Here is a 17,235-nt window from a genome sequence, read left to right on the forward strand (position 1 = left end):
ATCACACTTTTACACTTTTTAATCATTTTAGAATATATATATATATTTTTACTTTTTTATTAATTTAATTATGAGTCTTTTCTTTTCATCAATTTTTCTTTGAAAAATTTCTCCGTAAGGAAATTACCTATTTTGTATATCAAGCAACTTACCAAATGACGTAAGAACTATTGATAATAGATTAAAAGAATTTAAGTATTCAAATTCTTATAACAATTGTTGTAAATTATATTTTAGTCAGTGGATGTCTAATAATTAACAAATAATTTATAAGATGTTAATTATTTCAAAACTACCATGTTATTTTTAACAGTTCAATTGAAGCTTTTTTTTAAACTTGAAACTATGAAGCTAGGGTTTTCGACCCTTGGGTAGAAACAAATATATAATAGGGTTGTAGCAGAATTAAAAGATGCGCTAAATATATAATGTATTCTTGTTAAAAAGAAACGCCCATATAAAAATCAAAATTTTATAATAACAAAAAAAATAGCAACTTTCCTAGGTTTAAATATGGATTTGCCTGATGAAGATACCATTAGAATTTTAATTACGACAGATAATCATGTGGGGTATAATGAAACAGATCCAATCACTGGTGATGATTCTTGGAAAACTTTTAATGAGATCATGACTATTGCTAAAAAAAACAATGTTGATATGATTGTCCAATCTGGAGACTTATTCCACATTAATAAACCCACTAAGAAATCATTGTATCAAGTAATGAAATCCATTAGATCTAATTGCTTGGGCAATAGACCATGTGAATTGGAATTATTAAGTGACCCTTCGAAAGTTTTACAATATAACGATTTTACAAATTTGAATTATGAAGATCCTAATTATAATATTTCTATTCCAATATTTGGGATATCAGGGAATCATGATGATGCATCAGGTGATAATCTTTTATCTCCAATGGATATTTTACACGTTTCTGGGTTATTAAATCATTTTGGAAAAGTTACACAAACAGATAATATTCAATTAACTCCTTTATTATTTCAAAAAGGTATAACAAAATTAGCATTATATGGTATAGCAGCAGTTAGGGATGAACGTTTATTCAGAACTTTTAAAGAGGGAAACGTTAAATTTGAAGTGCCTACAATGCAAGAATCGGAATGGTTTAATATGATCTGCATTCATCAAAATCATACACAACATACAAATACTGCATTTTTACCTGAGCAATTCTTACCTGATTTCCTAGATTTGGTCATTTGGGGTCATGAGCATGAATGCATTCCTAATTTAGCATTTAATCCAAACAAAAATTTCAACGTCTTACAACCTGGCTCATCAGTAGCAACTTCTTTATGCGATGCAGAGGCAAAAGAAAAGTTTGTATTTATATTAGAAGTGAAAAATGGAGAAAAACCAAATTTAATCCCAATTAAATTAAATACAGTTAGGACATTCCTTATGAAAAATATCTCTTTAAGTGATGTCCCATATTTAAGACCTCATGATAAAGAATCAATTTCCAAATATTTAACTCAACAGGTAGAAATAATAATTGAAGAAGCAAATGAAATTACTAAGAAAAACTTACAATCCCAGATGAGCGATGATGCTACTATAAATTTTGATCTAAGTCAAGATAGCAATGCTAATGAAGATGAGAATGAAGATTTATTGAAAGAATTACCGTTACCATTAATTAGGTTGCGAGTTGATTATAGTTCTCCAGTAAATGCTCAATCTGATATAGATTTTCAAGTAGAGAATCCACGTAGGTTTAGTAATAGATTTGTAGGGAGAGTGGCAAATAGTAATAATGTGGTACAGTTTTATAAAAAAAGGAAACCGCAATCATCAGCTTCTAAGAGAAATTCAAATAAGAAAAAGATCCTATCTGGGATGGATATGAATAATGAAGACATTGAAAGAATTTTAAACGAGTCAGGTGCTGATAACGAATTACAAGTTCAGACTTTAGTTAATGATTTCTTAAGTAAAATGCAATTATCTCTATTACCAGAATTAGGTATGAATGAAGCTGTTAAGCGTTTCGTTGACAAAGATGAAAAACATGTTTTAAAAGAATTCATTGATCAAGAAATTGAAAATGAATCCAATATTTTAGCTAAGAGCAAAGATTTCAATTATAATGAAGATATTGAAGAATTAAAGCACTTAATGAAGCAAGTTAAACAAGCTAATATAAATACTAAACAAACGAATGAATTAAATGGTAAAACTGCAAATACAACATCCAATACTAAATATACCTCTGTGAAGAAAGTTGATTTGGACGAAGATTTTGTTATGAATTCAAATTCTAATGCAGATGATAATTCTTTGTCTGGTATTGTTAGCAATTCCTATTCTTCAGAATCAATTACAAACATGGAAGAAGATGAACTTACGTCAAAAATAAACGGAACACGTACTAATATAAGTTCCAATTCAAAATCTTTAAGATCAACAAATGTGCCTGCCGAAAATTCTGCACAGAAGAAATCACGTTCTAGAACTACTGGTAATACTTTAAGGAAACCTACATCTAAACCTGTAACAACCAAAAAGAAAGTTTCACCGATCTCTGATTCAGTTGTAATCTCAGATGAGAGTGATTTAGGTCCCGACGAATTTATTTCGCAGCTTGATAATACATATGGTGCTCAGAATAATAGCCAATTCAATGTAGCTTCTAGTGAATTTGATGATGATCCAATAGAATTAAGTGATAACGATAATTATAATCCACCTCCATCTAATAAACCAAAACCCGCAAAGAGAATACCAACTACTAGAAAGAAGTCTACAACAACATCTAAATCTAGTAGGTCAACTTCATCTCGTACACCTAAGACAGATGTTCTACAGAGTTTACTAAATCGTAAACGAAGGTAATTGGTATACACCAATTTTCGTATCATTACTAGACTGTCACATATAACCTCTAAATTAATCCGTTTTTTGCATCTTTTATACATTTATATAATCACTGCCCTTTATTTATATTACTTTTAACCTAATAAACTAGCATATACATTTTTTTTATTTGAACAGTTTAACCGCCAATAAGCTATTTTTCTATTAAATTTTATAATAAATAAATTTTAAATTCTCCGCGATAGACACTAAGAAAACACGAATATTATGTAGATTGAAATTTGTCAATAAAAAGTTAGCTAATAATAAAAACGCTAAATAAAAAAGGATCACAAACATTCAAAGTAAACCTTCTAGATTAACTTACCAAAGATGGATATGGGAATGGGAATGGGAATGGGAATGGGCAATGACCCTTTAATCCAAGTCCAGGTTGATGAATCTGAAGATACCGAATGGAATGACATCTTGAGAAAACATGGTGTTATTCCAGAAAGACCACCTTCTCCAACAGCTCAAATAGAGGAAGCTTTGGCAGAAGCTTTAGAAAAACAACATGAAAACAGACTAGAAGGTAAAGATTTGTCGGATCTTGAAGAATTAGAAGATGATGAAGATGAGGATTTCTTAGAGTTCTATAGACAAAAGAGACTAGCAGAAATCGCAAAATTACAGGAAAAATCAAAATTTGGAGACGTATATCATATTAATAAGCCTGAATATAATAAAGAAGTGACTGAAGCAAGTAAAGGTGATGCTGCAAAACTTGATTCTCAAAAGTCCTCCAGCTATTTGGATTCTAATGAAAAAGATAATGTAGAAACAGATTCTAAGGGTATTTATGTCTTTGTACATTTATCTTTACAAAGTAAATTACAAAGTAGAATATTAACTCATTTATTTGAATCTTCTGCTAAAAAATATCAAGAAATCAAATTTGTTGAGATAATAGGTACTAGAGCTATTGAAAATTATCCAGAAGCAAATTGTCCCACAATTTTAGTATATTATAAAGGTGAAGTTTTGAAAAATATGATTACATTATTAGAATTAGGTGGAAATGATACTAATATGAAAGATTTTGAAAAACTAATGGTTCAAGTAGGTGCTGTGGATGAAGCGGATAAAAGATTGATGATAAATACAGATTCTGATGAATCACAAGAAGAAAGACATTTAAAGTTTGCTAATAAGAAAAGCATCAGATCTGGAATCAAAGGAAAATTCGATTTAGGTGCTGGATCTTATGAGGATGATCATGACGATTTTTTTGATTAATCATCATGATTTTGCTATTTACATTTGTTATTTGTGTATTACCTACAATTATTACTGTTATTTCACCATCTCTCCATATTTTTATAGATAGAACTAACTATGTACTATATAAATCCAATCATATAGTTAACAATCACCTATTGCGATATGGATTAGTAATATATTTTTTTCATATACACGAGTGTATCATATATAAAAGTTCTGTATAAAAAAATATTAAACGCTATCTAATTAAATAAGTTATTTTTGTTAAGCGAGTGTTTAATACTATTAAAATAATATAAAGTTCAATTTAAATGGAACATGCAGTTATCATTAGGATTATTTAATTAAGGTTTTTAAAGTTGGATATATTTTTCAATATTGCTTTTAATTTATGTTATTTTTATTTTGAAAATGAAAGAGACATCTCATTATAAATATGCTAGTGCCGTAAGCTTGTATTTTTTTAGTTTTATAATGTTCTATTAGCCTTTTTTTATGGTTTTTTATTTATTTTTTTTTAATTTTTTTTTCAGATCAGTTTAAAATACATTTACTTTGTACTATAATAAATCTATATTTTGAAGGTTCAGAAGTATAATGCAGTAAGTTTATATTTATTTAGAACTTGACTTAAAAAAGTTTCATTAATTAAATTGCCTTATGGTATATATCAAAAGGTATGCTTGTTCTTTCAACATTTGCTCCAGAGGAACTTTCATAACTACTGAATCGTTAAATTGGTACCATACACCGTCTGCAGTTTTTGTATATGTGATGTAATGACCTTCATTCACTGTTCCTCTATGAGTAACAATCCCGGTTAATTCATAAATCATATCTGGGGTACTTTTATTCGTTTTTTCATTCAAATTTGTTGGATCAGTATCTGGTGTTGGTGCTGTACAAAATGATTTCATATTTAAATGCAAGGGAAATTCTACAAAATCATTTATTTTTACACTTGAACCAGTAATTAAATGTTCAAATCTCTTTAATTGTATCACCATTATTGGGGCTAGTTTCAAAATGCTTAGTTGCCTATTTGCATCTTGTGATTTGTTACACTTTTTACAATTATAAGTGAAATCATGCAATCGTTCTGTTCTATGAAAGCTTTCTAAACATTCATAAAGAGTAGATTTTCCTTTAACATCTAATGAAAGATCCATGTATGGATCTATTGTTGTTTGAGACTGTGCTTTGCATTCTGAACATGATATTATACTTTTTAAGAAGCCTTGAAATATGGTATGCGGTAAGCAATTGCATAAGTGAAGATGCTCTTTACTGCTATTACCGTTTACCATTGTTTTAAAATCTGTACCATTCATTTCTTGTTTATTTGTATCATGAATTTCATTTAACTTATAATCATTATGCATTTGATTTAATATAAATTGTAAAAATTCATGGGCATCTTGCTGAGTGTAACCTGCCAAATTTTTATTTACTCTCCATGAACAATTCAAAATATCCACTAGACCTTCATTTGGAGTTGTCTTTTTATTTCCATACGTTTCTGAAATTATATTATCTATTGCACACGACATGCATTTCATAGGATCTTGAATTTTACAATAGTTATAGTGAACACCTTTCATAGAAAGATCAACAAATAAGGGGTTATGCATCAGACATTGTAGAATACTACTCATATAACATGTAGAACCCATATTTACCAACCCTTTTAAACCATGTGCCTGAGTTAATGTCGGAATTGATGTTTCATTGGATATTCTATTCCAATATTTTTGAATTTTTGGAGTTAAAAGTAATTCTTCAACAAACACATAATCATTACAATGAAAACAATATAAAAGGCCGTTTAAAGAATTTACACCAAATGGATGATTTGTTGATTTATAATGATTCATGGAATGTGAGCCGTTCCAGCAGCCACAATTACCACATTGGATACAAAGAAACGAGGTACCATTGTTTAATTGATGACATTCAGAACAAATCATTGTATATCTCAATTTATCTTGAACGGAGGTTCTTGAAAGTGTAGATTTGGTAGAGTAATACACTGTTAAAAATTCATCTTTCTTCGAATTATTACTAAATATTTCAGTCAAATGCTGACATTCTACCATTTTCTTCTTTTGAAGTCTAATATTTTTTTTTTTAGCTTAATTCAATCTTAGACTGTGATAGGTTATATTTTAAATTTTTAACAATATGTATACTTTGTCTAATTGTTGGTAAATAATCTAGGTTATTTTTAGAGGGTTCCTGATCTTGATCTACGTGAAGTCTATATAGGATAGAAAAAAAAAGGCAATTAATCTGTAAATATCAAAAAATCCACTCCAATACCACTATTACTAATACTCTACAATTTGTAGAGTTGCTAATTACAGAATATGCCAATTAAGCTTCGAAAATGCTTGAAAAATTATTTGATCAGAGAACTCCGGATGATTTTAGTATTATTTTTTTTCTTCTAAATCTTGAAATTCTGCCTTATTTAGTCAGTAGTGAAAAAAAATAAAAAAATAAAAAAAAGAGGCAAAATACAAATCAATAGTAAAACTATAGTGAAATGTACTCTAAAGTATAGATTGAAGGAATAAATTATATATTATTATGCCAGATTAGGGCAATTAATTATTCAAACCACAATGACGTTCTTTATATATATATATATTGTTTATTCTAGTGCTTTTTATTTCTTAACATTTCTTGCTTGAAGAATGATTGGTTTAGTTTTTTGATACCAATTAGTTTTGCCGAGATTAGGTAAGAAACTCTCATCACCAACCTAGTAATGTTTTATGAACAAATATGCCATTCATTAGTCATAAGTAGAAATTGAACTGTGATGCCAATCTAACTGCATCTGACAATATATTTAAGGGCAACTCGGAATTACTTGAGAAATTACTGTTTTTGTCTGATTCGTTAGCAATTGCTATTATATATGAAGTGTTTTCGCATCTATTCCTATCTATTGTATTAGTTCATAATATTAGCAATAATGCCTAAACGTATTTTAATGTTACATGGTTTGGCGCAAACTGGTGAATATTTCTCCTCTAAGACTAAGAACTTTCGTATTGAATTAGAAAAGCTAGGATATAGCTTATACTATCCTACAGCCCCCAATAAATATTCTGCAGCAGATTTGCCTGAAGAAATAGGGTCCGCTGACAGTAGTACCAATGAATCACATGAAGTTACAGCATGGATAGAGGACGATTTAATTAATGAAAGCTACAATTTACCACAAACTACAATTACCTTTTTACACGACTATGTTATAGAGAATGGTCCATTTGAGGGAATAATAGGATTTAGTCAAGGTGCCGGCGTTGCAGGCTTCTTGGTTACAGATTTTAATAAATTGCTAGGTTTGACCAAAGAAGAACAACCACCTTTGAAATTTTTCATGTCCTTTAGTGGGTTTCGATTCAGACCCGATAAGTATCAAGAACAGTACGATAACCATCCAATAAGCATACCTTCGTTACATGTAAGGGGTGATCTAGATACAATAACATCTAGTGCTAAAGTTGATGCCCTATACAATTCATGCAATGTTGAGAATAGAACCAAAATGATACATAAAGGTGGTCACTATGTTCCAACATCTAGAGGTGTAATTAAAAAAATGATAGACTGGTTACAAGCGGTTAATAAATATTAGAATACATTGATTTATTTACTTGTATAGAACAAATTTTTATAGAAATTTGTTTACCATATAGAAATAAGACACTGCAGCATTTTTCTTTTAATATATATGAAATCGTATTAGCGTCGGAAAACAGAGAAAATACCCTGTAATATATTAAACTTGAGCTTAAATATGATTAGTTATTTTAATTTATGAAGAACCAAAATATTTTTCTTTACAACATATAGTTCTTAAATTATTACAATATTCTTTTTTCATAGTTTTGCTTAGCTAATCTTAAAAAAAATGCTTCAAACAGAACAAGATTATAATCAGGAAATGACAAACGGTACAACTATTTCGGTTGCTAGTACATCACCTATAAACCAGCAAGGTATTATTTCTGATAAAGATTGGAATTTACATGCATCAAATGTATCTATGCTAAGTGAGCTAAAGAAAAAGCAAAAGGAATTGCAATTGAATATTGAAGCTTTTTCTAGTACTGTTCCATATTTGGAATATGAAAACTATAATGAATATTACGTTTTAAAGACCTTCAAAAGAGGAAAATCAATTAGTGGAATAGTGGATTTAGAACAATTAAAGAACAATCAATACGGAGATTATTATGAAAAAATTACATACGATCATTTAAAGGTAAATGATAAGAATGAATCCAAGATTTCATCTCATGAATCATCATTGAATGTTTCTCCAATAATAGAGAGTAATGAACCCAAAAATACTGATACAATTACACCATCATCTATTGATAATAAAGCTAACGAACCTCCAGATTCAATAATGACTAGAATACGAACAAGAACAAGAGGCAATAAATCTAATGACAGACAAATGGTAAAACCTGAACTGAAAGCCAAAATCCAGAATTCCAGCAATACTATAAAGAATACAGCTACCTCGAAACCTATCAATTCTCTATATGAAGTTATCGTGCCCAAGGATAAATTTCCTGAAAGAAGATCAGATTGGATATTGCCACAAAGGAAAAGGTATGTTATGAAAGCCACAAGGAACAGCACTCCAAAAGTTCCATATATTACTATATCCCGATTATTTAAAGTTCCAAAGATTGAAAGATTAATCAATAGTAAACAACAATCGAAAAAGATAAAAAGATCCAAACGATAACCCGTATTAATTATCTTTCTATTAATAATATTCTTTCAAATGTAATTCAATCACTCTCATTTAGGTTCAAATAATGCAGTTAATTTTTTATTCCCTTTATATATATTTAAGTAAAAACTAACTATGAGTATTTATATATTATACAGTAAATGATTTGTTTTTGAGTAGATAAGATAATCAAAAAAAAATTGAAATGAGCAAAATGGAATTAATTAATTATTCCCATTCTACAGTGGCAGGTGGTTTAGAAGTGATATCATAGACAACTCTAGCTACACCATCAACTTCATTAACGATTCTTGAAGAAACCTTCTTTAAGAAAGCGTGATCGAATGGGAACCAATCACAAGTCATAAAATCAGTAGTTTCGATAGCTCTTAAAGCAATGACTTGGTCATAGACTCTGTTATCACCTTGGACACCGACAGTCTTGACAGGTAATAAACAAGCAAAGGCTTGAGAAATCTTGTCATACAAGCCATGTTTTCTAATTTCTTCAATGTAGATAGAATCCGCATGTCTTGCGATAGCAACTTGTTCCTTTGTGACTTCACCTAAAACACGAATAGCAATACCTGGACCTGGGAAAGGATGTCTCCAGACTAATTCGTGAGAAATTCCCAATAATTCACCTAAGTGTCTGACTTCATCTTTAAACAATTCTCTTAATGGTTCAATCAATTGTAGTTTCATGTCGTCTAATAACCCACCTACGTTGTGATGAGTCTTGATAGTTTGAGAAGGACCTTTAAATGAGATGGATTCAATGACATCTGGGTATAAAGTACCTTGTAATAAAAATTTAATTTCTTGACCATCTTTTGGTTTAATTAAAGCAGCTTCTCTTTCAAAAACATGAATAAAAGTGTGACCAATGATTTTTCTCTTTTGTTCTGGATCAGTAACACCTTTCAATTTAGACAAAAATTCTTCAGAAGCATCTACAACTTTCAAATTGATACCTAAACCATCAACTAAAGTTTTCTTGACATTCTTGGCTTCGTCTAATCTTAAAACACCGTTGTCGACTAAAATGGCATGGAATCTGTCACCGATAGCTTCAGTCATCAATTTGGAAGCGACAGTGGAGTCAACACCACCAGAGACGGCACCAATAACTTCAGCAGTTGGACCAACTAAATCTCTGATTCTTTGAATTTCTGAATCAATGAAGTTTTCCATAGTCCAATTTTGTTTAGTTTTACATAAGTTAACAGCGAAGTTCTTCAATAAAACCTTACCTAAAGTAGAATGGGTAACTTCAGGGTGGAATTGAATACCATAAATTGGTTTAGTTTCGTGAACGACACCACAGTATGGAGAGTTATCAGAAGTAGCAATAACTTTGAAGTTGGTTGGTAACCCATGCAATTTATCACCATGAGACATCCAAACTCTGGAGTTGTCGACACCTTGGAATAATGGATCGTCTTTGGTTAAAACATTCAAAGTGGCAGGTCCATATTCTCTCTTTTCACCTCTACCAACTTGCTTACCGTTAATCCAAGCTAATTCTTGCATACCGTAACAGATACCCAAGATTGGGACGTTTAAATCAAAAACAGCATGGTCAACGTGAGGAGCATCTTCAGCATAGACGGAGTATGGACCACCAGACAAGATAACACCCTTTGGAGTCCAACCTAATTCAGAAATCTTTTGAGTACATGGTAGCATTTCAGCATAGACATTGAATTCTCTTAATCTTCTTGTAATTAAGTGAGAATATTGAGAACCGAAGTCCAACACTAAGATAGTGTCGAACATGTTAGAGACTTGTTCTACAGAGACCATTGTTGATTGTTTATTTGGGTGACTGACTTGATTTGATTGTGTTGAACAAAAAATAACTAAAAAATAATTAAAGTAATATAAAATGAACTTTATATAAAATACAAAAAAAACTTCTCCCCAATAAACTATCTAAAAATGTCTAAAAAAAAAAAAAAAAAAAATTTAAAAGAAAAGAAAAAAAAAGAAGAGATGAGATGAGATGAGTTAAGTTAAATTTGCAAGATCCAGTTATTTACAACTGTGGAGAGATGCCTCCAGATAGAAAAATTGTATACTATTTATACAAGGGTCAAAAGTGAAATTTCAACGATGAAAAATTTTCATCTCATCGCGTTCCAAAAAGGAAACCACGAAGAAAAAACCCCCGCCGCACGTGATTGGATAATTTCAAGAATGCAGAACGAGTCAGCGAACATGGTCATGCAGTATTCACATATATAATTGGCATATACGTATATCAGGTGATAGCCACCGCAACATGAAAAGCTTGTCTATGGATTTATTGAAACAAAGTATATAATAATGCCGGTTAATAATGCTACTGGCGTGCACGTGGCTGCATCAGGGCTAAGCTTAGCACACTTACATTGCAAAAATACCATTTCTAAATTCTTGAATCTCAAGTATTGAGTAGTGCTAAATGCAAAAAAATGACTAAGCTAATAATCACTGGTCTAGCAACCAGAACCCTAGTGGTTCCAACCCTAACTGCATGAACCCTAAGCCCTATATATTTCCGCATTTTACCTCAAAATACGTCATCTCATCACTTAATAAACTTAGCTAACCCTAGGATTCCTAACGAGTAAACCCCGACCTTCCCTACGGATGTTTCTGTGCGAGCCCGGCTGTGAATTCCGCAAAACACGCTCTGTATGATTTTTCGTTCATTGTTTTTGGCCTTGAGTTTTCGTTTTCAAAGTCGAATTAGAATTTACAGTCAAATGGAAGGAACCACAACGTCAATTTGTCAAAATGGTAAAATACAACAATACCGTTTTATCATATCAATAATATTATTTTAAGAAATATATTTGGGAAAAAATATATTTAGAGAGAAACATTCATTTACCTAATGGAACATTAGGCTTTTGTCTTTAGTTTCACACGTAAGTTCCAGTCGAATTAGAATTTAAAAAGAATAAACCATTTCTCAATAAAAACTGTAACTTGTTTGACCTTTTAATAGAAACATCATTACTTAATTATTCTTTAATTTGTTACCACTTAATTGCTATTTTTTATTTTTTTGATTTTGTTGTCTTATAATAGTAAATAAAGGAAAGAATAAAGAGAGAAGAAAAAAGAAAATAACATTGACAAGAAATTTTTCAGATTTATCCTTCATAATTACCACGACTAATAGATATCGAAACCAATTCTTTTTTCCATCATGTTGTTTCAAAGAGAAACAATCACCAAAAAACCTAAACCACCAAAATCAAACTTATCATTAGCTTTACAAAGCTCGAATAATTCGTCTGGGAATAATTCAAATGTAACAAAAACAAATTCTACTTTAAAAATTAATTCAAATACATCTACTTTGAAAAATTCCACTCGTCATTCATCCAATCATGATTTCAAATTATTGAACAATATTCATCATTCCAATACGAATAGTAGTCATAGATCTGCAGGTACTACCACTAGTACAAATGCATCCACTACAGGGGATCATGCTTCAAGTGATGAAGATTTGGATGACGAAGATGATTATTCATCCTGTGATGGTAAGAATGAAGAATCTTTGAAAGACTATAAGCCAGGTGGGTACCATCCTGCCTACAAAGGGGAGTGCTATAATAATAATAGATATCTGTTGATAAGAAAATTGGGATGGGGCCATTTCTCTACAGTTTGGTTAGCCAAAGATAACAAATTGAATTCATACGTAGCTATGAAGATTGTCAGAAGCGATAAAGTTTATACAGATGCTGCTAAGGATGAAATTAAATTATTGAAAAAAGTTACAGCAAATAGCGATCAAAATGTGGAAGGTTCTCATTTTACAATGAACCTCCTGGATAATTTCATTCATTCAGGTCCCAATGGTGACCATGTAGTCATGATTTTTGAAGTTCTTGGTGAAAATTTATTATCTTTAATTAAAAAATATGAGCATAGAGGTATACCAATCATTTATGTGAAACAAATTGCAAAACAATTATTATTGGGGTTGGACTATATGCATAGAAATTGTGGTATTATCCATACTGATATTAAACCAGAAAATGTATTACTAGAGATTGGTGATGTAGAGGTAATTGTAGAGATGGTGGAAGCCTTGGATAGACAAAAGAAAGAAATCAAAAAGATCCAAAGAAAAATATCAAGATCTGGCACTATAGATTCTTTTAATTCATCGCATAGCTTTATGAGTTCCACTTCAAATAACGCTACCAATAATATCACTACCAATGCAAATGTAAATAATAATACTAGTAATTATAATAGTAGTAATCCCTTTGCTAATACATCTACAAATAAACATAATAATATTCCTTTAAAACTTGACGTTAATTCTCATTCAACTTTAAATTCTAATTCTAATTCTTCAGTGCAAGTTCAACGTGTACCAAGTAGAAAACCAAGAAGGCATACTTTAATTACAAATTCTCAACCATTGCCTTCTCCAATAAGTTCTTCAAATTTTTATGAATTGAAAAATCAATTTTTAAATAGTAACAGTAATTTCAATAATAATAATTCTATTTCAAATAACCATTCAAATAGTATATCTAATTCTGGAATTTGGAATGGTCCATCTGCCTCTTCTCATGCTAGAAATAATAACTTAAATTTAGAAAGAAATCCAAGTTTTTCTAATTCTTTATTACCAACTACACCAACTCGTCATAATACTCATTCTGCTCTTTCGCATACTCATCATACTTCGTCCAATAATGATATTCCAGCAATTGCCAATTCACACAGCTTAAGCATTTCAAGAAAATCAACAAATTCAATAAGCAGTCCTCATGCAATTCAAAATAATCAAATAAACCAGCCCAATAATAATCAACATATCACAAATTCTTTATCTTCATTAGATATCTCTACTCAGAATACTCCACAAAAATTAAATAATAATAATAGTAATAATACCAATAATAAGCCAATTCTAAATAATCCATTTCAAAATCAAAATTCAAATACACATGAAAATGATTTGGTAAAAAATATGGATTCAAATGTGACAGATGATAATGCTGTTTTGATGCAAGAAGATAACCAAAATACAAGTATGATCAGAATAAAAATTGCTGATTTAGGTAACGCTTGTTGGATAGATGAACATTATACAGATTCTATCCAGACAAGAGAATACAGATCCCCAGAAATCTTATTAAGAGCTCCCTGGGGTTGTTCGGCTGACATTTGGTCAACTGGTTGCTTAATTTTTGAATTATTAACGGGCGATTTTCTATTTGAACCAGATGAAGGAAACTCTTATTCAAAAGATGATGACCATATTGCACAAATTATTGAATTATTAGGTGAAATTCCGTCATACCTCTTAAGAAATGGGAGATCATCTTCTGATTTTTTTAATTCAAGAGGAAATTTAAGAAATATTTCAAAATTGAAATATTGGCCGCTAAAGGATGTATTAATGGAAAAATATAAATTTGAAGAAAAAGATGCTGTAGAAATTGCCGATTTCCTTTTGCCAATGTTGAAAATTGATCCAAGAAAAAGAGCAGATGCTGGTGGTTTAGTTAATCATCCATGGTTAAATGACACTTTAGGTATGGAGAATGTACATGTGCCCGACAGATTGGTTTATGGATCAGGTGCAGATATCCCAGGCTGGGATCAAGAAGTATCTCATCATTCAAGAGCACATAAGACCATTTCCGGTGATGCTTAAGCATTTATTTTAACTTTTTATCCTTTTTTTTCCTTTCATCTACACTCATCTCTTACTCACTTGATTTACCAATTTGACTGTAATTTAAACTGCCTGTGTTTTATATTTTATTTTTTTTCTCTATCTAATATTACTCTTTATTTTTAGAGATCGGTTATTCTTATTCTATTCAATATTGTATTTTCCTTCTCATGTTAATCTATTTTATCTTTTTTTTCATTTTATTCATATAAAACACTATATGCTATTTTCTTTTAAGGTTTATTTTTTGTTTTTCCCATTCGATTGTATTATGATAAATTTATTGATTTACTGTTGAAATATATTCACTGTAACTTCCTAATTTTCAGAACTTGTATCTTACACAATATTCAGATACATTCAGGCAACATTTTTTTAATTTTATCTCTATAGTTAATTCTTATATTGTTGTTTTTTTTTACCTATGTATTTTTCTAAAATTCTGTTTTTATAATAGAAATTATTCGTTTTATTATTGATTGCGTTGAAGACAGAGTTTCAAGTGGAACTTAATTATATCTATTGGCAAAAATGGTATAACATAACTATAGTTATGAGATCTAATATTAAAGTTACAATTTTACTATAAAAATATAATGATATACAACTACTCAGATATACAGTATATATATGTACAATAAATATGTGTAAAAAGTAGATTAATTGAAAAACCTGGTAAAATAAAAACAATATACGAAATAAAGTAATGAAAAAATCTTAGGTAAACATTTATCCTCTAAAAAAAGTTTTAAGTTACAATTCGAATATTTGAATGCTCTAAGAAAAACAAAAATAAAATATCATATGATATCTAGATGTGAAAATAATACAAGTTGATGAATGAAAAATAAAAATAAAGGAAAAAAAAATTATATTATTAAGGCAAATAAAGCAGTTACAACCATAAAGAAAAACGAACCATTGTTATTAAATTTCAAATTAGTGGCATCACCTTTACTTAATTTTGTGGAATTTGAAACGCTTTTAGAAGCTGATTTTATAACCTTGCTGGATTTTCCTGTTGATTTGCTTTTACTTGAAGAGATACCTGATGATTTAGAAATGGAAGATGACGATTTAGAAGTAGTGTTAGAAAACGTAACGTTAGAGATGACTGACGAAGTAGCTGCTAATTTCACATTGTTCAATGTATTTGATGGGTCATATGATAAAGTAGCAGAAACATCATTACCATCAGTATCCTTAACATTATATTTAAGTGTAGATGGCGGTGTGTAATCAGACAAAATAGAGCCAACGTTTGTAGCATTCAAACCATTTTTAATCATTTTTGAAATATCAGCAGGTTGTTTTGGTATCGTAAAATTCGAAGTTCCAAAATTCGAATAAATCTTTTTAATAGCATTAGCATCGCATTTATAAATAGAACGACCGGCAACTTGTGATTCTTTTGTAGATGGTAAAGAAATATCTTTAATTTTATCTTGTAAATTGGTGAAGTCTTCTAAATAACTAATTGAATTATCATCATCATCAATTTGGACCAAACCATAGTTATTAGCTTCTTGTGCATATTCGTAGACTAACCCACCAGAGAACAAATTAACTAACCCACCATATAAACCTTCAGTAACTTCATCAAAAGTTCTTGGAGAATTTGCATTACAGCCATATTCAGAAAATACTAAAGGTATAACAGCATCTGAGAATGTAGAATTTAATTTATCGTAGCCTGAAGTAGTCCAATCAGATTGGCCTGAGCACCAATCATATGTATTCAAACCAAAGAAATCAGATCTAGATGTGTCTAAATCAGAATTAACAGTTTTACCATCCAAGGAATTACATTGTAAATATTTGAAAGTGGCTAATCTTAGATCAACTTGATTAGCAGCAGCATACCCGACTGGAATTGGTCTATCTGCATTTTTAGCAATATATTGTTTCATATCTCTTTGGACAGCACGAACATAGGCTGGATCAATTTCAGCATAATCTTCTTCGTCATTAATTACTTCATTACCAGATATGAATCCCAAAACATTTGGATAATTTTTAAAAGCTTCAATAAATTTGAAAACTCTTGTTAAATATTGTGAATTATAACTACCTGATGGGTCAGCTCTATTCAAATTTTCACCATCATTACCAGAATTAACATCCAATACGACATAAATACCAGCATCATTTAAAATAGTCATACATTCATCGTGGTTGACATCTGGGTTTAAGGTATAGATTCTGACAGTGTTAATACCTAATTGTTGGAATGCGAAAGCGTCTCTAGCACAAATGTCTGGATCTGATAAAACATCATTTGTTGAGTCAGGATCATAACCTGAAGAACCACCTGGCTGGTAATCAATACCATTCATAAAAAAAATTTCATTTTCGGAAACATCATTATCAGAAGATGCTGGTTTAATAAAACGATAATTCTTAATATGAATTGGATAAATTGCATTAACAGAGGTTAATGATAACGTTAGGGCAGCCAATAAGTTTTTTGAAACCATTTTAAGTTTATTATAACAAAAATTGTTTGATTATTTGATTTATTGTTTTTATACTTTTTTGATTATTGTAAAATTTCAACTATATAAATAATTCAATGTGTCAAGACTTTTAAAAGCATCCCAAAGCTATCAAGAAATGTCTTGGTACTTTGGTCAGTATATATATTTGATCAAAATATCTATTAATC

At 30.1% G+C, this 17,235-nt stretch overlaps 8 protein-coding genes across 8 annotated transcripts; 5 read left to right on the forward strand and 3 right to left on the reverse strand.

The window, feature by feature from the left end:
• Positions 1–513: 513 nt before the first annotated feature.
• On the forward strand, positions 514–2,862 carry MRE11 (MRX complex nuclease subunit; the record flags this gene model as incomplete). Its single annotated transcript, XM_004180084.1, has 1 exon — positions 514–2,862. One exon carries the CDS (start codon positions 514–516, stop codon positions 2,860–2,862), a length of 2,349 nt encoding a protein of 782 aa, XP_004180132.1.
• A 384-nt stretch (positions 2,863–3,246) lies between these two features.
• PLP2 (Plp2p) lies at positions 3,247–4,122 on the forward strand (the record flags this gene model as incomplete). Its single annotated transcript, XM_004180085.1, has 1 exon — positions 3,247–4,122. One exon carries the CDS (start codon positions 3,247–3,249, stop codon positions 4,120–4,122), a length of 876 nt encoding a protein of 291 aa, XP_004180133.1.
• Positions 4,123–4,751: 629 nt separating this feature from the next.
• UBP8 (ubiquitin-specific protease UBP8) lies at positions 4,752–6,203 on the reverse strand (the record flags this gene model as incomplete). The annotated part of the gene is made up of 1 exon (XM_004180086.1): positions 4,752–6,203. One exon carries the CDS (start codon positions 6,201–6,203, stop codon positions 4,752–4,754), a length of 1,452 nt encoding a protein of 483 aa, XP_004180134.1.
• An 884-nt stretch (positions 6,204–7,087) lies between these two features.
• Positions 7,088–7,756, forward strand: TBLA0D01080 (alpha/beta hydrolase; the record flags this gene model as incomplete). The annotated part of the gene is made up of 1 exon (XM_004180087.1): positions 7,088–7,756. The coding sequence occupies one exon, from the start codon at positions 7,088–7,090 to the stop codon at positions 7,754–7,756; it is 669 nt and encodes a 222-aa protein (XP_004180135.1).
• Positions 7,757–8,032: 276 nt separating this feature from the next.
• RFM1 (Rfm1p) lies at positions 8,033–8,881 on the forward strand (the record flags this gene model as incomplete). Its single annotated transcript, XM_004180088.1, has 1 exon — positions 8,033–8,881. One exon carries the CDS (start codon positions 8,033–8,035, stop codon positions 8,879–8,881), a length of 849 nt encoding a protein of 282 aa, XP_004180136.1.
• A 216-nt stretch (positions 8,882–9,097) lies between these two features.
• Positions 9,098–10,675, reverse strand: GUA1 (GMP synthase (glutamine-hydrolyzing); the record flags this gene model as incomplete). The annotated part of the gene is made up of 1 exon (XM_004180089.1): positions 9,098–10,675. The coding sequence occupies one exon, from the start codon at positions 10,673–10,675 to the stop codon at positions 9,098–9,100; it is 1,578 nt and encodes a 525-aa protein (XP_004180137.1).
• Positions 10,676–12,068: 1,393 nt separating this feature from the next.
• On the forward strand, positions 12,069–14,549 carry SKY1 (serine/threonine protein kinase SKY1; the record flags this gene model as incomplete). The annotated part of the gene is made up of 1 exon (XM_004180090.1): positions 12,069–14,549. One exon carries the CDS (start codon positions 12,069–12,071, stop codon positions 14,547–14,549), a length of 2,481 nt encoding a protein of 826 aa, XP_004180138.1.
• Positions 14,550–15,439: 890 nt separating this feature from the next.
• Positions 15,440–17,047, reverse strand: GAS3 (putative 1,3-beta-glucanosyltransferase; the record flags this gene model as incomplete). The annotated part of the gene is made up of 1 exon (XM_004180091.1): positions 15,440–17,047. The coding sequence occupies one exon, from the start codon at positions 17,045–17,047 to the stop codon at positions 15,440–15,442; it is 1,608 nt and encodes a 535-aa protein (XP_004180139.1).
• Positions 17,048–17,235: the final 188 nt, after the last annotated feature.

Source organism: Henningerozyma blattae, chromosome 4, assembly GCF_000315915.1.
Source record: "Henningerozyma blattae CBS 6284 chromosome 4, complete genome".
In the NCBI taxonomy this organism is placed as follows: Eukaryota; Fungi; Ascomycota; class Saccharomycetes; order Saccharomycetales; family Saccharomycetaceae; genus Henningerozyma; species Henningerozyma blattae.